This window comes from Sceloporus undulatus, unplaced genomic scaffold (assembly GCF_019175285.1).
Source record: "Sceloporus undulatus isolate JIND9_A2432 ecotype Alabama unplaced genomic scaffold, SceUnd_v1.1 scaffold_15, whole genome shotgun sequence".
Classification (NCBI taxonomy): domain Eukaryota; kingdom Metazoa; phylum Chordata; class Lepidosauria; order Squamata; family Phrynosomatidae; genus Sceloporus; species Sceloporus undulatus.
Window position 1 is genome coordinate 2,012,165 of NW_024802937.1, and position 23,209 is coordinate 2,035,373.

Genomic DNA, 23,209 nt, shown 5'->3' on the forward strand with positions numbered 1-23,209 from the left:
TGTTCAGAGACCTTGTTGTATGTCCCATCGCCCAGAGAAGTTAGGATAGTGAGAACCTTCCTTGTGCCAGCACCCAAACTATGAAAATCTCCATCTAAATAGGTGAGACTGTCTCCCACTTGTCTGGTTTTAGGTGTTTCCTGCAGCTTGTATTTATATTATTAGATAGTTAGATTAGATTAGATTAGATTAGATTTGGAATTGATTTGCTTTCTGAGGTTCTAATGATAACTATTAGTTTCATTTTACAAGATGATGTGTCCAGCTCTTTCCCTCCCACCAGTAAGCCACAATGCAACCAGCAGCAGCAGAGACTCACACATGACAGGTTATTGGTGGCAGGGGCTGGACATATCTTCCTTCATTGCCCCACTCACCAGCATCTCAGAACTCCTCAGTTGGTGCAGCTGCCTGGCTTCTAAAGTGGGTTGGGGGGGGGGATGTGCAGTCATTGCATTGGTGCCATAACTGTAAATGTGAATTGCAAAATTCATGAGGTCATAAGTCAATCTTACAATATTGTTAATACTAAATAGGATGCCAGCTGAAATGTATAAATATTTGAGCAAATAATAAAATATAAATATGAAACAAATTAATGCCGAATAAACCAATCTACAGCATTCCAGTTTGGTGAGAAAATGGGTTTCTGACACTCAATTCCCAAAAGACAACAGTCAGCAGATTTTTCATTCACCTTGTATTACCCGCTTGCACTTGTCAAGATTAAGATGAATACTTTTTTGCTTACATTCCAGAAGAATGTAATTTTTCTCCCTTCTAAATATGCAAATTCCTTTTGTCAGTTTTTAATATATAGTCTACACTATTTGCCAGCATTATATGCTGACTTTCAGGATGGCAGACTGCAAAGAAACCCAGAGTAATACAATATATTGTGAAACATCAAAATATTCAAATGTTTAAAACAGATTCATCACTAGTTCACTACAGCTCCGCTATTTTAAGCTAGTGGAATAAATAGGATAACATAAGGAATGCATAGACTTAAGCCTCTTACTCCAAAGTAATCCTTACGCAATGCAGTCTTAACTAATAAATCTGATTCTTAACTTGTTTTACACCTGATAAAGCAACAGTACAGAATATTAAAACTTAGTGCCAAAAACTTTTGTGATGAAAATGAGTTATTCAAGGCAATGAATCTGATGTAAATGTTCTTTCTCTGCAAAAGTGTAATTAATTTTTGTCATCTATTATTTTAGTTAGATGTTCGTATCTCTAGCTCTTCTTCTTTCTCCTTTTTCTTGGATGCCTTTTCCTAAGGGGGGGAAAACTCAAGGGAACTTATGAATAAAATACACAAAAATCAAAAACAATTAAAATAATACCTAATATAAAGCAACATTCCACACACACCCAAGAAAAAAACAGAAAAAATAAATATTTTGTCTTAGAGCGATGTTTTAAAATTAGCTAATCACATGCCTTCAAATTCCTGGAAATCACACATTCACTGCTGAAAAAACACATGAAAATAGAAATAAATACATCATAGGACATGTTACAGTATTGTAGAATGTGATTAACAAATGACTAAGATTATTAGCAGCCCATATCCTGTGGTATCACAACCACAACTGCTCAGTCCTAGCACACAACTTTACTAGCTGGCAGAGAAAGGTGTTGTAGCTGCTACAATGACAAGTGAGGCCAAGATCACTTGGATTTACTGTAAACCACCACTGCCCCTCTGCACACTGTAGATGAATATCATCACTTACATTAGGATGTTCTCACTTACATTAGGATAAAAAGCCCTAAAGCAGTGCTACTCAAAGTAATGGTCCGTGGTCCAGTACTGATCTGTGAGGTATAAACTGCTGGTCTGAGCCAAAATCTTGAAACCATGCTCTATGAGTAGCAGCTTAGAGAGCTGCTTATCCTTAGCCTGTAGAAGAGAAGGTACAGGGGTGACATGATAGCCATGTTTAAATATTTGAAAGGATGTCATATTGAGAATGGAGCAAGCTTGTTTTCTGCTGCTCTGGAGATTAGGACATGAAGCAGTGGATTCACACTACAGGAAGAGAGATTCCACCTAAACATCAGAAAGAGCTTCTGACCGTAAGAGCTGTTTGACAGTAGAACACATTCCTTTGGAGTATGGTGGAATCTCCTTCTATGGAGGTTTTAAAACTAGATGGCCATCTGTGCTTTGATTGTGTATTTCTGAATGGCAGGCAGAAGGACTGGATGGCTCTTGTGGTCCCTTCCAACTCTATAATTTTGTAGTTCTAAGTTTCCAAGAAAGAAAAGTGTAGCCATTGGGTACAAATATGGTACCAGCCTCTGGCACATTAGGGGAAAAGAAAACTGCCCCACACACCTGCTGTATCTGGCCTTCCTTATGTAAGCTCTTCAGGTGGTAAAAGACTGCATCTGAATATTTTCTTGGGGAGTCTATAATTCACTTCTATTAAAGTAAAGGAACAAAATGTATTCTAGGATCATCTTTGGGACAGGCTTGATATGTCTGATCCCCTGCTGTGGGACAACAGCTCATGTGATCAAGCTTGAAATTAGAGTAAGTCGGGTACTCCCACATGCTTTTTCAGAAAACGGAAATCTTTTAACATCCCAGCCTTCTCCATAACCTTACCCATTCTGTACCCCCCTTCTTTCTTCCAATAAACTGTACAAGTGTGTTTTAAAAATATACCAGGGCAAGTTTCCTGGCTACAGTCTTAACTACAGTATAAGAATTCATACCTTCATAGGCATATATTTAGTGGGAGAACTCTTTTTGTTAACCTCCTCATGAACTTCATTCTTGAATGTATGTATTAATGTCAGAAATGTCTGTTGATGGTTATCTCCCCTCTAAAAACAAGCAAACAATTCCTCCCAAACAGCTGCTGCCAAATAGTTGTTGCTGCCATCCAGTGCAAGCACTTAAACAAAACCAAAATGGTTATTTTATCAAAGCAATCAAAATATCAAGCCAGTATCCTGGCTTGATTGAGGATCTGTAAGCCAAGAACAAATTTTGAATCACAACCCTGGATTATAAAAGATGCAACAAGCCAGGCTCCCAAGATTGGGATGACATGCTAAACAAACAATTTCTGGTTTGTTTAGTTGGTTGTAATAGCAACAAATTCAGCAGAGGCTGAATTCAAATTTGGGGAGCAGGCTATGGACCAGGTGGATGGAGCTAAGAAAACTGGGAGTGGGGACAAAGTGGATGGGACAATGTGTAAATCTAACAGTTGGCAATGTCCCCATTGAGCATAGAAAGCACAACTAAGTTATTTGCATGTCTACTCAAAAGTAAGCTCTGGGGCAACAGTTTATAGGCACACAAAGCAGAGTTCAGGTCCATGCAGAATATTTAAGAGCAGATTATTTCAAAGGTAGATGCCTTTGAATATTCTATGTCTTCAATCACTGATCAGAGGCAACCATTTAAAAAGTTTGTACGATGAACAGTGAATAAATTTAGTGCTTGATATATTCCTGCACAACATATATGGTATATTCTCAAAACCAAATGCCCCAGTAAATTTGTAGGGAGCCTCATAACTAGGGGTAGGCAACCTTTTTGAGCCAGGGGCCGGGTTGCTGTCCCTCAGACAACTGGGGGGCCGAAGCCAAAAAATAAATAGTTAAATAATTATTAAAAATTTTAAATAAATAAATAAACCGGGACAAATGTGGGACAAAATTTTCAAATGGTGGACACTTTTTTTAAAAAAGTGGAGGACACGCGAAAAAATTTGATGATTTTTTAAAAAATGTTAATATAAATGCATGTTTCTGAGGCTTCTATAGACAATTGCCCCTGCGTGCAAGAGGCCAAAGGCCCCGGCGGCAATTGGCGGCAGGACCAGGCTGGGGCCGGTCCCAAGGCCTCGCCGGGCCGCAGGTTGCCTACCCCTGCTCATAACTAACCAGTGCTGCAAATGGGTATCATATTTCCCTGAAGGCCCCTAAAATGTTTTGCTAATTCATGGGCAAGTGTGAAATATTTTTAACAGTATGTTACAGTGTTTGAAGCTGTGCTTGTTGTTGCAAACCTGTGCTATTTATTCTCATTCACTGATTTAATCTCTCCTTCAAATTGCTTTTAACTATCACTGAGCAGAAAACTTTGATCTTCCATCCACTAGCATTTGGCAATTACAATGTTATACTGCTACACTCTATGAGAGAGATTCTGCATTTTACACTTAAGCAGCTACTAAACAGGCCATATTGCTGGTGAAAAGATATTTTATAGATCTTATATCCCTTACCAGTTAATTCTTTAGGAGAGTTTGGAACAAAGAATATCAAGCCCAAGTGCCAGCCACCATCTGTTCTGTCTCCAAGGCTAACAAAGAGCAGGGCAGTAAGTTCTATTTACACACACTGATGAGTTATTTACAAGGAATATGCAACAAAGCTGTTGTTGTAAATTAGATATATGACAGCACTTCCTGGAACAAAGCCTTTGATGCATTTATGCTTGGGCACCCTCTATGGGATGCCTATATACCCTAAAGGCACCAGATCCCATCTGATCTAGGAAGTTAAACAGGGCCAGCTTTGGTTAGTACTTGGATGAGAGACTGCCATGGAATACCAAGTACTGTAGGCTATATTTCAGAAGAAGAAACTGGCAAAACCACCACTGAGTATTCCTTAGCAAGAAAACGCTTTGAGGTTTGTGGGGTCACCATAATATGAGACCTGAAGACACATATACACATGCTCTCTGTGGGATCCATGGGTCAGTTCTAGATTTAATCATACTTATAACAAATCTGCCAAGATCAGTAAGGCTTAACTGAAATCCAGTTGGTTTCATTGGGTTTCATCAAAGTATGACTAAATCTAGAACTAGCCTCTATAACCGGGGGGGGGGGAATCTTCTTTTCTGAATCTTCAAAGAATTCTACTTGCCCAAGCATAAAATGTTTCTTCCAGTTATGTTTCCATAAGAATTTCAAGAAGCAGAAGAGCATCTTTGGGTTATTCGATAAGTGGAAGAAAAATGAATGAAAATGTGGATGAAAAGGTGTCTTTGAATCCAGCCTATCAAGAAACTTCTAAAAAATGTCTTTTAATAGAGGGTCAGGTAATGTAGGCTACAAATTCCATGTGAACAACCCAGGCATTTATAGAGTTTTTATTTTGTTTCATTTTGTGGCTTAGCTACTTGCTACCTATGTCAGATACAACCTTCTTTTAAAATAAAATATATAGAAACAGCTTTTTGCTTCCAGCTAGTATATTAGCAAAAAATTATTCTAGTGCCGCATGTATAAAACCTTTCAATTAGAGAAGATGCCAGGAACTGAATCCAGAATTATCTCGGTAACTAACCATGTGTTCTCCCACTGAATTGTGACTGTCCCTCTCCACCCACGCTGTTGCATATTTCTGTGTATTACTCTTTAATTATTTGTTTTATTAATTCTGATAAGTCTTACAGCATATGCTCTACAATGTCTGAGACATGCAACTACATGTTAAGGTCATCAGGCTTACATTATTTACCATTAAGCAGCTTCTCTAAGCTATGGATTATGATTGTTTTACTTTAGTCTTTCAAAATACCAAGTTCTCTTTTCACACACTACTTCAGGTTTGCTAATATAACAGCCACCACATCATCCATCACTCTTGTACAGACACTTACAAGGAACACAGGTTTTTAGAACCAGAGTGAGTAAAGAAAACTGGTGGCCTTTCTCATTTTGAGGGAGAGGACTCGTAGTTTTCTTTCTCTAAATACTGTTTAAATGAGCTTACAACTGTTCTGTAACTTCTACAGTCTGTCTGACCTCTTGATAATCCACATTAAGCTTCCTTTTCTTTATTTAAAAACAAAAACAAAATAGGGGTCTTTATCTACATCTGGGAATATTTTTTTCCTCTTGCTGTGCAATTGGATGTGTAAATGTGGGCCTTTAACATTCAGCCTGAAAAAGGTTTGGGGAAATTTGAAAATGTGTTCATTGCTCTATATCATGCTTTGTTTACTATGTTTATGTAAGCTGCTTACTAATGTGTTCACTAGGAAGTTCACAGAAAGGAACATTGGGTCTTACCTGTGAGATGTTCGTTTTCAGCGATGTAGGTGGAAATATCCTATAACGTATTTCGGAGCAAGAGATGGAATCAACCCACGTTATAGGATGTTTCCACCTCCATCGCTGGAAAATGAAGAATAAAATACTGTTTTACAGTATAATATCATAAAAATAAATTGTATTCCCCCATTTCAAACTGGAAAAGGTAAGATAATTGCCTGACTTATGTTGTTAGTCCCAAATAAAGTAGACTCATTGGCCTGTTACAAACTGCCAAAATAAAGCTGCTTTGGGTCTCTTTGGAGGTATGCTGTTTAAATGATGCATGCATCCTAAGAATCCGGAAGCTGCACCAAAGCTGCACTCCAGTGCTTAGGAATGGAGTGTGGCTTTGGCGCGACCTCCAGACTCTTGGGACCCATGCATCATTTAAATACCATACCTCCAAAGAGACCCGAAGCAGCTTTATTTTGGCAGTCTGTAACAGGCCATTGAATCAGTAAAATGTACCATCAGTATTTGGACTCACCATTCAAGAATTGCTTCAGTGGGTCTCCTTTGACTGGGATTAACCAACAGAATTATGCCATAATATCATATTTAAATTGATGTCTTATATGAGAAAAAGTGGTGATGAAAAGACTATAAAAATGATCCCTTTTCTGTAGTTTCCCATAGTCAAGTCAATCACACCTAACAATACTATAGAAAACAGCAATTAAACTCCATATAATCATAGAGCCTTCCCAAAGGGGATGTCTTCCTCTGTCTTCAGAGAGGGAGTTGTGAATTATGACTCCTAAAAAAGCCTTTCAGTGTTCATTGAACTGAAACTTGCGGCACATTCATTTTGATAAGCAGACTCCACATACAGTATTGGTACACAATCCCTTCTGATTTCCCCATAATCTAGAGCTCCACAAAACAGGTTGAAAGATGAAAGGAAAACATATGCTCAATTTGAAACTAATCCAAAAATCAAATTCAACTGTTCAAAATTGAGCACTCTTGATTTCAATGGTTCTCATTCTCAAGTAAGTAGGAATACAGATGCATCTTAAAGATGTAATAGTATTTCATAGAGCAGGAACAGAGTAAACTTGTTGCTATTGTGAGCACTGATTCCATCCCAACATATATTTATTTTCTAACTGAATCATTGCCATTTCAAAAGAGAAAATCAGCCCTTCTTAAAGTCCAGATGGACAGATGTGTATGTTTGCTCCTTGCAAGGACAAAGTTTTGCTAAGGTTGTTTTTGTTCAGTTAGATTAGATGACTTTCAATGCAGCAGTAATCTCATCAAAAGGCTTTCTCATGCCAACTAAATAAACTGCATCACAGTACGTTTTTCTGATGGAAAAGGAGTGTCTTCCAGGGAAAGTGTTGCAGTCAACAGATAACAGCAGAAACAATATAATAAACACTGAACACAAGGTCAGGCAATCAGCAGTGAAGAAGTGAGTACAAACTACAGCTGTTGCTAAACGTGATGCATATTCATAGAATCACAGAACAGACCATTGGACAGTGGATGCAACTCTTAATTTAAAAGAATTCCTGCTAACCGCAGCAGATTTTTAACTGAGAAAAGTGGTATTGGGCAGGATATAACTCCTTGTAATAAATAACTCAGGAAGTTTCATGTGTGTCGATCAGAAGGCTAAAGTTCCTTCAGATGTGTTTGATACTTGTGAGGAAACACTAAGTTCCTTAGCTTCTTCAACCTAGCATACAGTACATCTCCAGTTGTTCTGAACTGCAATTTCTATCATCCACAGCCAGCAGCGAGGAATGCTAGGAATTGTCCAAAAGACAATTTCTACCCTCAATAAAAATGGCTTCACCCTTGAATATATAGGAAATAAGATAGAGAAATAGCACCATTTCACAAGCATACATATTGAATTAGAGGGAGCAAAATGCTACTGTGGAGCAGGAGTGGCCTAAGACATTTGGCTTCCAGTTGGTGAACAGCCAATTGACAGCTTCCACCTCAAAACCAAAGCCAGTATTATTCTAGGCCAGTCATGTAAGTGAGGCATGTTTCTCCCGTGTCTCTTTTTTCCTGGAAGGAAAAACACAGACATTATACATTACTGTGTATACTCATGTTTAAGTCTAGAAATTTTAGTCAGAAAACTGACCCCCAAAAACTGAGTTGACTTATCCACAGGTCAATGTAAGTATTGTACTTTAATTCCTGTAAAAAAAAAAACATGCCTTGGTGAAAGAGTGCTCTTTCTCTCAGAAATACTGGCCCCCTTCTATTCTCATTCATCTAGCCTTTAGTATGAGCACTAAGTTATGCCTGCTGGGATTCTGTAAGTTCTTTGGCATTGTTTACCTTTGGTTCATCCTTTAGATCCTTTCTTACATGCCCCTCTAAGTTTTATGCTCAACTTATCCATGGGTCATACCAAATTCCATTATTTTGGCCCCCAAACCTGCCCTCGACTTATACAGTACATGCAGTAAATAACAATTTGCTACTTTCATAACATCTTGGATTTGCTACCTGAGGTTATTGCCTCATTCTGAACAATTAGGACCAGTTGTGATGTGGGGAAAACAGATGGGCAGAAATCACTCCAGCTATTAATATGCCAAAGTCGCTGCTTCCTGAAAGGTATTTTCAAATTATAGTGAAATAAATGTACATGGAATGCAGCAGTGAACACCTGTCAGGGTAGGAGCTGTACTCCTCCACCACCCAAGATCTTGGAAGACTACACCCACCCACCCACCCACCCCTATTTCACAGAGGGATGTCCAGTTCCAGGTCTCATCCTGTTTTTTAAAAGGCCTAATCATGACATAAAACAACCTGGGTAGCCCCACAATATGGCAAAATTCCCTTTGTACACTCTAGAGACTGTTTAGGAGCAAACAGGCTTGGGACTACATGCAGCTCACAGGCCTTACTTCATCCACCCCTGATGTGTGGTATACCTTGGTGTATCCAAATGAATGGTTCACTATGCTAGCTAAATATATGGGATTGCTAGAACCTTTCTCGTGCATAGAAACCAACTGTAGAAGTACAGTTCTAACACCATCTATACACAAGGTGATGCTCTAGATGGCATATGGGAAGTATAGCTACAATGTGCTGTATCTGTATCTCCCTCTGTGCCTCCCTCCGCCATGTAGCAGCCAAGCCTTATGGGGCTGCTGCCATAGCCATTAAATGGATGTGAAGGTGGACATGACTGGGCAGCAGGAACAGCTTCCTGTTCCCTTGCAGTTTGCTGGACACAGAGGCAAAGGAAGGGTTCCACTCCCTCTGTTTTGCTAGCAAACTGCAGGGCAATGAGAAGCCATCTTAGCCGCCTAGTCATCTTCCAACTCCACTCCTGCACAGCATTGGCCCCCCACAGAGCTTGACAGCTAGCTACAACAGAGCACTAGAAAATCACCTCTTTTTAAAAAAGGACATACTGTACATGCATAAAATGAATGTCACCAACAGGATGTCAGCCAATATATTATTTCTTGATTTGTTAGAAAAGAAAATGACAAACAACTGACGAAGAACTGACAAGAAAGGAAAAATAACTGAAATAGTTTTTTACAGCAGGTCTGCACTGTGACTGCTACCCTCCAGGACAATTCCAAACTACCATATTTTCCCAGCATCTTCTCTTGTTCATATCTAGTTTACTGCTGTTTCAAAGTGTGTCACACACATCTAAGATACCTCAATAGTAAATAGAAAAACAGATACGAATGGATGGATGGATGGAGAAAAACTGAAGGGAGAAAGGGAAGGTAAGAGTTCAAGGATAGCTGTGGACAATAAAGAGGGGGTGACAGGGAAACGATCTGTGGTGCAGATAAAGTGATGGCATGTGGATAGCAAAAAGGAGATAAATTTAGGAATTTATAGACTTGATGAGAGTGGCTAGAACAGACAGATTAAGGGGTGGTGAGAGAATAGCGTAACAGATCTGTGATGCATCAAGATTTGGGAGGGAGCACATATGAAAATATTAGTGTACTCAAAGAGAAGGGATGATAGAAGGTGCAGTTCAAAAACTATCCGAAGGGCCACATGCTCATCACTGCTGTGCAACAGCCATCTAAATGATACTTTAAATCAGGGATAAGTAACTTTGGCCATTCAGGGGTTTTTGTAGCCTAAAACATCCATCACCTTAATCTGAGAATAGCCCAAATCAAAGGATTAGGAGTCCAAAAAATAATAATCTGAAAAGCCATGTTGTCCACCCAACGTTAGAACAAATATTTTAAACTCTGAACCTTCAGGAAAACCTATCTCCAATTATCAAGGAATGCCTGTATATCATAAGAAGATCTTGGCTCATGTTCTAGAGTACCCAATTCATGCTGGACATTGGTGTATGTGCATGTGCATTTTAGGCCTCAACAGAGCCACATGTTAACAGAAAGTTAATACAGAGTGCCACTACCAACCCACTCCTGTAGCTGTGCACTGGTGCCGAAGATTGGTTATGATGAACAAGCTGTCAAGGAAGTCTGTTGTTACTAATCAGAGGAAGGCAATGGCTCTCTGAATATTCCCTGCCTAGGAAAACCCTATGAAATATGCCATACATCTGTAGGTGACTTGAAGACACACACAGTTTTGTTATGGAGGAACTCCCACCCCAAATAAGCTGACAAGGGCTCAGAGTATTTCCAAGAACATGTTTTCAAAAGCACTGCTTACACAGAATCTGCCTGGCAGAGGCAGTATTTAGTCAATAATACAATACTATTACTTAATTCTGGAAATATATGAGGAATGAGAGCCTTTGTTTGTGCAAGATTCCCTTGCAGATTTTGAAGCAGTACATTCCCAGAGGAATCTATTTGGTTCAAAAAGAAATAGAATCATTACACATATTTTCTTTCAACAATAAAAAAGTCAGTTGCAGAAGCAATCTAAATCAAGCTTTAAAGATGCTTTGGAAAGGGTGCCTTCTATGCTACAAAGGGGATGTCTTTCTTGAAACACTAATTCAACAAATACTCACTGTAAATCTTTACTTAAAGAAAATATTTTATTGCATCATGAAAAAAGTATAATCATCCAAATTCAAACTTGTTTTAAAATCTGAAGTTGTTTTTTTTAAGACAGCCTGTTGGTATATTTTCTTCCACATGGGAATGATGTAAAGACTAATCATGTTACTAAATATTGCACAGTCTGAAATAACAACAATAAAAACAGTAACAAAAACAAAAGAAAATCACATAATTTGGGGAAACATCTCACATTTTGAAACAAAACCATACTAAGAAACATTTATTCATTAATTTTAAAAAAGCAACTTCTCGTTTCTACAGTAGCTTTAAAGTTGGAATGACCGTGTTCCACTGAAAACCATTTCAGTGTGAGGAAGCTTAAGTCCAGCAATCCCTTGTGCAAATAAGATTCAAATGCATTTAAGTCTTTAATATCGCATAGACAATTGCCATATATTTCTATGACATCTCTGCCATGAAAGAAGAAAAATATGAAGAACTATTTATGCCAAGCGTTTTGCCTGCAGTTCCATCTCTGCTGCCCGTTTGAGTGCAACATCCACCAGGAGCTGAAACCCACTAAAATCCTGGTTGAGGTCTGGAGGAGTAGGAGGGGGAGTGTTGAAAAGCCCACTCTGTGCATTTGTACTTGGTCCCAACTTAGACATATCTTCCTGGTACAGAAGAGTGTTGTCTGTAAAATTGGTAGGAGAGGCCCGCTGCAAGTCATCTGGGGTTTGGCTTGCACTGCCGGACTGATCAAAATGGAAAGGAGTATCTTTCAATGCAGTTACTGTGGTGTGGCAAATTACTGATGGTCGAGCCAAAACAGATCCTGGGGAAGGAGGCTTACAAATCTTGTTTGGTCCTGTGTTCTCGGAAAGGAAGGAGCTCTCAATCAGGGGAATGCAGTGTTTTGTGCCAATGGAGAATTCCAGGCTGCCCTCAGCCATCTTGGCCCCTCGTCGCGAGATAGTGAATTGGTTGGGGTCTTTCCCATCCTTCCTCAGCATGTCAGGCAAAAGTCTGCGCCGTGCATTGATAAACCAGTTGCAGACCTAGGAACATAATGACATCTTAATTCCTACCTCCATTCATTTTGAACTCTGCACCCATAGAGAAGTTCAGTGAAAATCCATGAATCCCTTCAAGCAGATTCCTTTAACTAAAGGACAAAAGAAAGGCTGGCAGACAAGTTTTGACACACCCAATAGAAGGCCATTCTCTCCTTTCTTCCTGTTTCTACCAGCTCCAGAGCCTCAGGCTATCTAAAGACTGTTTAGCCTAACCCAATCAGTTTAGTTTTGAGCTCTGTACACATGTTAAACTATTGCCCATTGTTCATTTCATTTAGGTTAATTAACAACAGGAAAATGTTTTCTTGTGAAAGAGTAACTCCTCCCCAAAACAGTTACTGATTTGCCTTGTTCAACTGACTGTGTCAACAGGCAAAACAGGGATTACCTCACTGAAGTTTGCCCTGGTTTGATTATCAAGCCAGTTTCCTGGGCAATAAAAGACAGCTTAACAGTCCTTTTCATGTTTACTGGATAAGGATTGTTTCAGCTTACTAAGAAATGATACCAGTAATTCAAAGAAAGCCATACACACTAAGAACAGATTTACAATGACCCTTACTATTCAGCAAACTGGGTTTATGCCATCCCAACAAAGACAACACAAAGACGCATGCATATGCCACGGCCCTCTGTTTTGCACACAACCAATACAATATGCAAATATGAAGAAAACTACTGAGCTTATTCTGATTGCTATTTAAACCCATGAGGTTTGTTTGTTTTTAAACTAAGTAACAGCCAGAAAAGCCAGCATGATGTAGTGATTTGAATGCTAGACTAGGACTCTAGGAGACCAGGGTTTGAATTCCCATTTAGCCATGGGCAAGACACACTCTTAGCCTCAGAGGAAGGTAGTGGAAAACCCCTATGAAGAAATCATGCCAAGAAAACCCATGATAGGATTGCTTTAGGGTCACCCTAAGAGTCAGAAATGACTTGAAGGCACACAACAAAAACAGCAGCAAACTAGGAATAGACAGGGAGGTCCAAAACACACTGCAGAAATAATCCAGTTTCAGACTGCTTTAACTGACCTGACTCAGTACTAGGGAATTCTGGGAACTATAGTTTTGTGAGACATTTAGCTTTCTCTGTCAGAGAACTCTGGTGCCACAATAAACAACAATTTTCAGGATTCCCTAGCACTGAGCCAGGGCAGTTAAAGCAGCCAGAAAGTGGATTATTTCTGCAGTGTGTTTTGGACCGGAGATGCTAAACCCCACAAAGTTGGGGGATGGATCCTTGAAGTTCTAAAATGCTTGCACCCCCATCTTGGTGTTTTTAAGTTTTTTTTCTTCAACAAACAAAGCAAAAAAAAAAAACAAAAACAAAAACAAAAACCAAAACAACCAAGATTGTTGAGAAGCCAAACCGACTGCAGCTTTTGAAGTCCTATCTCCCAGACAATGTCTAATGATACTTGATCTAATCTAATGACACTTGTTTCTGCATTCTGAAAAAGCTTTCTGTGTATTCACACAAAATATGCTATGCTTCTCAAAAAATAATGATTACAACTGTAGAAAACAGGGTGAAAACAAAAGTGAACTAGCATGCTCAGTATTGTGAACAACCCCCCCCCAATCTTTTATTTGTTTAAGACAAGTGAGCATACTTGTGTATGTGCATTTTCCCAGATAACTGAACAGATTGACTTCTATGCGAATCTATACAGAACCTTTGCAATTTTAATATCCAACTGCTGCATTTGCCAGGGAGGGGGATAAACCCTGAAACTGATATTGTCATGTCCTCACTAAGGGGTAGCTGAGGATTTTTTTAATGACATTTTACAGAGCCAAAGATAAGTGTGCGTAAGATTATACTCTCATGCTGGACCAGAATATTCTTAAATACCTGTAGTGTAGAGAGGTGTGTCTGTTTTGACAGTAGTGCTTTTTCTTGCTCTGAAGGATAAGCATTGTAGCGGTGTTCATATAGCCAGTCACGAAGTATCTGCACTGATTCCTTGGGCAGGTTACCCCGCCTCCTCCTCTTTATTGAACTGGCAGAAGATGAAAGATCCAGAGGGACTTCCATATTGTCATCATCTTCAGTTTCACTGCCTGATACAGCACCTACAAATAAAACATTCAGTATTACATTATTACTCTGCATCTAGCCTTTTTGACCACCTTTTATTGTAAGTTTTCTTCAATTAAAACATGGTGATACGTACTACAGAGAACCACTGTAAACTCTTTGTGTTTGTGACCTTCATTCTATGAAGTGACCCATTAGGCATAAGATGTATTTTACTTTAGCAACCATCTACCTGCAATAATTTATTTCATCATTTACCTGCACATATGTGTACAGTGGCTGCATCGTTTGAAGGACCATACAAACTACTGACTAGCAACTATGGTTATGTATCCAGTAAATTTTCCTTCAGAGCCAAGTATCTCATGGTCAGGTAGGTCTAGCCAAAAGCCAAGAACATGAAAACAAAATGTTTAATTATAAATCAATTATATTAGAGCACTTCTTACTAACACAGTATAACTATTAGGTTTTTAAAGACCTTTCTGTTTTCAAGGAGCTTATCTAGTAAGGAAAGGAACACAAGAAAAACCTGTTGAAAGGTATTTTTGATCAATATGACCAAACAAGAAAAGGTGCAGAAGGGGTGTGTGTGTAGGAAAGATCAACTGCAGAATAATTTTACACTCATTTTTTTTCTTCCTGCAGAACCAGTGATGACTCTTTTTCTGCCAATGACCCTTTCATTCATTCTCTCATATGTTCTGGGTCCCCTTCTGTTTTCTCTCTACAACCTGTCCTTAGAAACCTCATCAGCTCTTTTGGTTTTTCTAACCATCTGTATTGCCGATGACACCAGCTGTATCTTTGCCCCTGACCTTTCTTCCAAGGCTTGAACAGCAAGTCTCATCTTGCCTTACAGCTGTTCCCAGTGGATGCGCCATCGGCGTTTGAAGCTCAACATGTCAGAGCGGGCTTCTTGTCTTTTCCTCTAAAGCCCCAACCTTCAAACACTCCTTTTCTGTCTCTGTGGACAACATTTCCATTCAAAACCAGTCCAGCAGCCCACCGTCTGGCTTTATCTTTGACTCTTCTCTGTCGTGTATCCCTCAGATCCAGACCACAGCCAAGGCTTGTGATTCTTTTTGTAGCAATATTGCCAAACTCGCGCCATACTCTCTCCGCCTCTATTGCCAAGACCTGGTCTCATGCCCTAGTGATCTCACAAACTTGATTACTGTAATGTCTCCTTGTGGCTTCCTTTCTCACCTCCGTTCTTTTAATCTCTGTCCGCATTCAGCTGCACGCATTATCATTCTAACCACCCGCTCTGACCACATCTCTCCTGTGTTGGCATTCCTTCACTGGTCCCTCTCCCTTTCCGCATTCAGTATAAGCTCCTGCTGTCGAATTCAAAGCCCTCCATGGACTGGCCCTCCTTACTTATCGACCTCTTCTCCCTCTACCTTCCCACCAGCGTCCTGCCGTTTCTGTAGTCAAGGTTTCCTCTCTCAGCCCAGGATTTCCTCTGCCCCATGCCCGGATGTCGCCCTTTTCACTTGCTGCCCCTCATCCTGGAACCTTCTTCCTCACAAGCAGAGCCATCACTCATTAAACCAGCTTCAAAGGCGTTGAGTTGAAAACCATCCTATCAGGAGAAGCCTTCCCAGGCATCGCATAATTGTCGCTTACTTCTGATGTTCTGTTGTTGGCTGTTTATCGATCCATTTCCTGTATTGCTATGTTCTGTATATGTATTATCCTACTTGTGGTATATTATTCCCTGGTAATGATTACCTTCCATTTTGAAGCCAAGCCCTCCCTTCAGTCCATCTGCCTTGGTCCAGGCCTCGGAGGTTGAGAGGAACTGTGGACCTCTGTACCCTTTCCGTCACCACTCCCTTCTCCTTCTGTGTCAGTCTTTTAGATTGTAAGCCTGAGGGCAGGGAACCGTCTAACTAAAAGGATTGCATGTACAGCGCTGTGTAAATTTACAGCGCTTCATAAATAAAGGTTAATTTTATATATATATATATATATATATATATATATATATATATATATAGTGTGTGCGCATGTGTCCTTCAAGTCACCTGTCAACTTATAATGACCCCATTAATTTCCTAGGGTATTCTTAGGCAAGTAATACTCAGAGGTGGCTTTGCCAGTTCCTTCCTCTGAAATATAACATACATCGCTTCGTATTCAAATTACTGCACATTTATTCCATTCGTAAGATACATGTATGTGATCTTTACACATTTCATGAAGATTTCTATTCATAAACCTCTTAAGAGTAAGACTGGAAATTAGCTGGCTCATTACAAGTGAAGGTACAGTACCGAACTGTTTGGTCTCAAAATTATAATCCAAAAAAGTCAGTGTGTTACTCATCAGCTGCAACCAAGTATGCTAGTGCAACAGTTTATGTTCTAAAACACTTTTGTGCTAACACAACAAATCTTAGGACTGGGCTCCTTATCTACTTATGACCAAGCTTAATTTATTTGTGAGTCATTAAGCAGAAGTATGACATCTCTTGCAGTAAATCATAGGAAGCTGCCTTACATCAAATCTTTCCCATAAGTCACTTGCTACTTTATCCATTTAACTAGAGATGCCAGCAAGCTGAACAATGCTGCTTCAGGCATTTCATATGCAACTACGGATCAATCACACTTCCACTTTGCCATACAAAGTAGTAATCTGTTGATTTTACAGTCATTTATCTGGAAATATAATCATACTAATTTAATGGAACTAAACAAGTCAAGGTCAACATTCTAAATACTATACTCCAAGGAACACCTGAAGAAACCCAATAATATTGTAGACCAGCAAAGAAAATTCACTCTGGACGTTAAGTATTTTAATTATATTCAGCTAACTACTTTTTCTCTGCATGTGATTTTAATCTTGCCAGATTTTTTTTTAAGAATTCATATACAAGTCTGATAGAAGACTCTTCTCCCTTAATTTTGCCCAGTAACTAACCTGCCTTTGATATCAGAGTGCAACACTATGCCAGTGTAAGAATGCAAACGGGACTCTCCTCAGTTGAAGAGGAAAATCCAATTGAATTTCATACATGGCATGGAATAGAAATCAGTCCGAATCCAATATTCATGCAGTGTCCAACCCCTGGCCCCCACTGACAGTTCACTGCAAAGGTAAGGAATGTTCATTCCCTCAAATGCTGCTGGACTAGATTTCTACAATCTTTCCCCATTGGCGCTGCTTCTGGCTAAGCCCAAAGAAGTTGCAGTCCAATAATATCTGTTATTTAATGTAATAATGCTTCCAACATAAGCAGCAATGGAAGTTAAACCATTTCAGCTTTCAGAACCACAACAGAAATAAATCTCCAGCACAGCAAGAGGATGTTTATGGCCAAGCTAGGGAAGACACCTCATCCGTGCTACTCAGTCCCTGGACTGGTACCAACTCCTGAACCATTGGCTGCCAGTCTCTGGCAAGTTTCCAGGAAAGAAAAGCAGCAACTGTCACTAATGGATACAGATATGGTAATGAGCCCTAACAGTTGGAAAATAACTGTTCACACCCCATTTCAGATAGCCTGAGAAGCACTGATCTATATTAGTCTATCCCTATTATCAACAGAACTAGAAATATTACACTTGGAACTTAGGCTTTAAGCAATTTTGACACATAGAAACTCAATTCTATTTCTGAAACTAGAGCTTGCAAGGACAGCACAGCACAAAAAAGAGGGAAAGGGTCAGTAGGGAGTAAAAGATTATGCTTCATAAGTACACTAGATGTAAGGTGTTCAAGAAACAGTGGTGTGCATGCAGAGCATTGAAACAATGATAACTGCAAAATGTTTCCCTGCACTGGTTTAACTTACGCTGGTTTAACAACCCAACTGACAATAGCAGTGACTACTACATATAGTGTCTGTTATACACTCAGGATAAGCATGCATTGTGCAGAATGGGCATTACCAGAATCCATCTGTTCATGCATTCATTCACTGAATGTATAAACAGCTCCATGTTGGAGTGATGTTCAAGAGATCCAAACAATTAAATTTAAAAAGACATAAAATGATAACCAGCATTTTGGACAAGAAAAGTCTTTAACAGAGACTGAAATCAGAGTATTGCAAGTTCAGCTGGAAAAACATTCCTCAGGATGTTTCTACTCTTACAGAAATTTGTACAGGTTATGGTCATACAGTGTGGAAGGCAACTGACAGCATGGACACATATTCCAACTATTTCTGTGCAGGAACTACTGAACAGAAAACTCACAATTCATTTTCCCTTGCAAAGCCAGGACATATGGAACAGCACAGTCAATCTTTGGAGACAGAGGTCTAGTGTAACTGCCTCTGTGGGACGGATGAATGCTGTCGTGGCATCACCTTCCCCAACAAGTAATTCCTTAATCAGAGGCAACAAGGAGGCTGCCACCTTCAAATTTAAGAGCTACAGGGAAAAAACAGCCTCATTTCTTTTATGGATTCAATTACCTCTTGCAGTCTGTCAGTGCTGCAATAGCTCATCCCCATCCCCATATTTCTCTTGGATGTCCATAGGCAACCAGACAGCCATACAACGTGCACAAAGACACGTCCCCACTCTTTGTAGCACAGCGGTGGCAAGAGTTGCTGCAGCAAAAACAGAAACAGCCAACACAGCTGCCAAATTGTTGGCAGCTCCCAAGCCTTTGCTGGGTACATTATAGCTGTGATCCACCACGAAGCTCTACCAATATGAGATACATGTGCTCCTAAGCAAGTGATATGAACTTTCCCCAAGTGCATCTTCCTTACATATGTACCCTCATTCTTCCCTATGTGTGTATCCCCCACTCTATTCCAATTCCCTGCAAAATGCTGGTTCCCCACATAGACATAACAATACAAACACATGGTGTATGGTGTTAATTAACCTAATCTGCAAGAAAGAATTGTTTCCATAGCAGCATTCAAATACTTCTCCTGGGATGCCTTCTCCATGCAAGCCTCCCATGGTTCAGCTACACAGACACTTCTATACAGGGCTGGTGTGCACTGTTCTCCCTTTCTGGCTGCCTCATTGTACATTGTAGACAGAGAGATTATATGTTCTGCTATAGCAGGTGAGATCATGGGGTCATTTGGTCCTTGTCCTGTTTGACTGGTGCCTTCATACAGGACAGCAGGTAGTACAAAGCAGCAGTACAAGACAAATCAATGGAGCCACAAACATTACACAAGCATTTATGCAATGGGCCCTGCCTGTCATGCTAAAAGATTTTAATTAGCTCAATATGGATGTTGCCTTAAAGGAAAAGAAAAAAGCCTGAAACTTGTCCTGAAAAGTGTTTTCAAATGACAAGATACGCACGTGCTGTTTTCAAAAACGAAACCGAGACTTTGTTCTAGGCCCTTCCCATTGCAAAACAGAAAGTTGGAATTGGTAAATCTCCCACCACCATCACGCGCGCACACACACACACACACAGAAAACCCACACACAATGAAAATTTAAAACAAGAACAAACAAGCCGTGCTGCCTGCCCTTTGATCTGCTTACTTATTGTGACATGTTCCTTCTGCTAAGAGGTTAGTGATACAAAACAGGTTTGGGCTAAACAGGAGAAAACTGCCATGCAATTTCTCTTGGGGGTAATGAGCTGATTTCAATAAAGGCAGCTCTTTGAACTGCCAGGAAAGAGTCTCCGTAGTTGTGCAGAAGCAGCACCAACAGGAAACTACAGGGAGGGAGTGGATCTCTCCCCAGTCCAGCTGATCTCTTATTAGAGCAAAGGCCACTCTGGGGCTGTTTATACTGGTGCCCTGGCACTGATTACAGGCTCAATGAGGTTTTGCCTCTTGTTAGTAATCAGCCTGTGCTCTTGATTTCCTGTTTTAACAGGGCACCGTTAAACGTCTGCCTTGCAAGCAGACTCTCTCATCGGCTGAAATTGGAAACGTTCCTTTTTTTGGATTGCGAACCCCTGCAGCCATGCTAGCTGTGGAGTTTTGGAAGCAGTGGACCAACATTTAACTTTTCCACATAGCTGTGTTGTTGTTTTTACAAAAACTACCTGGATAGATACAGATATCTGTAATATTACATCTGTAATGTTGGCAATATTTAATTATCATTTAACTTTAGTAATCAGTGTTTTAGTTCTGTCTTTTTAAATTATTGTAACCCTCCTTGACTCCCACTGTGAGAGAAAGGCAGGATATAAATCCTTGAAATAATAATCATTCTGGAGAGCTCCCTTGTTTAATTTAGTGATTTTATTTGCCGGCTTCCAAGTTCTTAACAGTGTCTCAGTGACAAAAATACTGAAAACCGTCTATCTAAATTCAACAAACCCTTTCATCAAGCGCAGCTGGGCTGCATCCGCACTGCAAATATAATCCCATTTGACACTGCTTTAACTGCCATGACTCAGTGCTATGGAACTCTGGGAATTGTAGTTTGCTGTGGCACCAGGGCTCTCTGATACAGAAAGATGAATGGCTCACAGAACTACAACTGCCAGAATTTCATAGCACTCTGCCATGACAGTTAAAGTGGTGCCAAATTGAAATATTTCTGCAGTACAGATGCACCTATGGTATAAAACAAAACATTAGGATTCACACTGGTTTACCTTAATGCAGCCACATTATGTGAACATGACTATCAGCCTCACTAAAATAACTAGATGTTCAGTTCTTGTGTGTGTTTGCTTTCAAGTCATCTGCTGACCTATGGAAACCCCATGAGTTTCACAGGGTTTTTCTTATGCAAAGAATACTCAGAGGTGGTTCTACTAGTTTCTTCCTCTGAAATATGGCTGACAGTACGTGGTATTCATTGGCGGTCTCCCAACCAAGGACTAGCAAGGGCTTTCATTGCTTAGCTTCCAAGATCAGACAGGATCTAGTGCCTTTAGGGTATTTAAGCCCTCAGTTCTCATTTGTGCCTCAAACTACTGTAAGTGTTTTACCACTACTATTTCCAGCAGACAAATCTACAGTTACAATTTGCACTGCACTAGCAGATCAAGTACAAAGTTTACAAGTACACATTACTTTTGGCTAGCTTTTTAGCTTCTGTTTGAATGAGTTTTCTGGACTTTTATACCGCTTGACAGATTAACAAAATTGTTTGCACATTAGAGAGAAATAGCCACATTGAAAAACAGATGGGACAAAATTATGGAAGAGATTTCCTATGAAAATTTATATCAAGAGGATAGCATAGAAACCGCCTTACAAAAAGCAGCCTCTCCTTTGTCAGAGAACAACAACAGGCTAGAACAAAGAACAAAACTCTCAGTTGGTGTCTTCTGAAACTCTGATCTCTTTTGCTAGAGCAAAACAGACACATCTAGAATATACCTACAAAGTTTTATTACTGCATGTGGTTAAAAGGCAGCTTTAAGGTTCAAATTGTATCTAAATTTGTCAGGCAAAAAAAAAAAAAAAGGTTTCCTACACATGTGGTAAACTTTTTTCCAAATGTAATCAAGGAAGGAAGAAAAATACCAAGCCCAAGACTGACACTGATACTGGCCTAAGGCTAAACAACGTTAAGAGTGTCTGCAACAGCCAACGGAAGAAATATTTCTTGAGAAACAAGGGCTGCGCTATTGTCTCCTAACTTGCCCAACAAGTGGCATGCACAGATTTACAGGTTGCTTTCAAGACACTCAGATACAAGGCCAGGAGAAATCAAGGAGCAACTATTTGTATCTTTTTAGCCTGGTGAGCTTACTTTGACATGCTGTATTTCTAACTTCACCACCACCACACATATTACCATGTGGCCCTCTAGTAGACCAACTCTAGTAGAACTTCCCTCACTTTGGAAATTAAAGAGGATACTTTATTGATTTGAATGAGAGTACTTTCCATTTTGGACAAGGAAATATAATCCACTGATTTGTAACATGTCTATCATCAAGTCTAATGAAAAGTCTTCTGGCACCTTAAAGAGTGACTAAGTTAATACGCATCAACCTTCATAACTTCATGCATCAACTGTCACGCTGAACTGGCTGACACAGACACACATGGGTGTGAGGAAGAAAAAAATACACAAGGATGTCAGAGAAGGAAATGAAATGTTAGAAATGCAAACAGCAATGATTATATTAAAGCTTTGTTGTGTGCCTCCAAGTTGCTTCTGATCTATGGCAACCTTTATCATGGGTTTTTTGGCAAGATGAAGCTGAGAGTGTGTGATGTGACATGGCCCAGTGAGGATTAAAACCCTTATCTCCATAGCCCTAGTCCAGCATTCAAACTGCTACACCATGCTGGCTTAAAGTTTACTTTATGTAATATAACTGCCTAACTAAAGCTTAGTTTATGGTAGTGACACATTCACAAAAAGTAACGCAATAACCATTCACAAAGAAGCATTAGGCTTGTCATTATTTGCGTAGGTAGTAATATAAAAATTATATGTAGGGATACTCTATACAACCCAAACCAATTGGGTGGATAGGAGGCAATTTCTTTAGTTGCTACTGGACTATATTAACTCCCTTGCCTTAACCTTCCCCAGGTTTCATTATTAACTTCTATGCTTCCCAAAAGGTGTCAGCTTAACTTGAATACAGATACAGTAAACCTAACCTTTAAAAAAAAAGGGGGGGGGGCTTTTTTGTTTGAAATTCAGGCATCTGCAAATTTTTCCAATTCCCATTTTATAATATGCGCTCCCCAAAACCAATGGATTCCTCATTTTCAAATGCCTTCATTCTGCCCTGCTATTGTTTCATTGTTTTCTTCCATGCACTAAACTCACTAGCCAAGTGCATGGATTCTTAGGCTGCATCCACACTAGAGAAATAACCTGCATTGACTGCCCTAACTCAAGGCTATGAGCTTCTGGGAGTTGGAGTTTGTTGTGGGCCCAGAGCGGAGCAAACCTCTGCTCTGGGCCCCACAACAAACTCCAACTCCCAGAATTCCATAGCCTTGAGCCAGGGCAGTCAATGTGGGTTATTTCTCTAGTGTGAATGCAGCATTAGTGTCCTTTGAAAAGCATTCAAGCTGCAAAGTGGAACACTTGATAGTATATACTGCAATGTAATCAGGAAAGAAGATGGGGGGGAGATAGCTAGTAGGTAGTAGTAACTTTTTACATTTAAACAC

At 39.8% G+C, this 23,209-nt stretch overlaps 1 protein-coding gene across 6 annotated transcripts in view; it reads right to left on the minus strand.

Annotated features, from left to right (window-relative positions):
* Positions 1 to 11,053: 11,053 nt before the first annotated feature.
* The window catches only part of LOC121917322 (homeobox protein AKR-like), a 22,590-nt gene continuing 10,434 nt past the window's right edge, over positions 11,054 to 23,209 (minus strand). For 5 of the 6 annotated variants that reach the window (XM_042443202.1, XM_042443206.1, XM_042443201.1 and 2 more), the window contains exons 2-3: positions 13,969 to 14,189; positions 11,054 to 12,090 (exon numbers count right to left, since the gene is read on the minus strand). In XM_042443202.1, the coding sequence (XP_042299136.1) occupies positions 11,536 to 12,090; positions 13,969 to 14,189 (776 nt within the window). In that variant the 3' untranslated portion in view covers positions 11,054 to 11,535. Of the gene's footprint in view, positions 12,091 to 13,968; positions 14,190 to 19,011; positions 19,551 to 23,209 lie in introns of those variants that run through there. The other variant, XM_042443200.1, reaches the window with a different exon arrangement.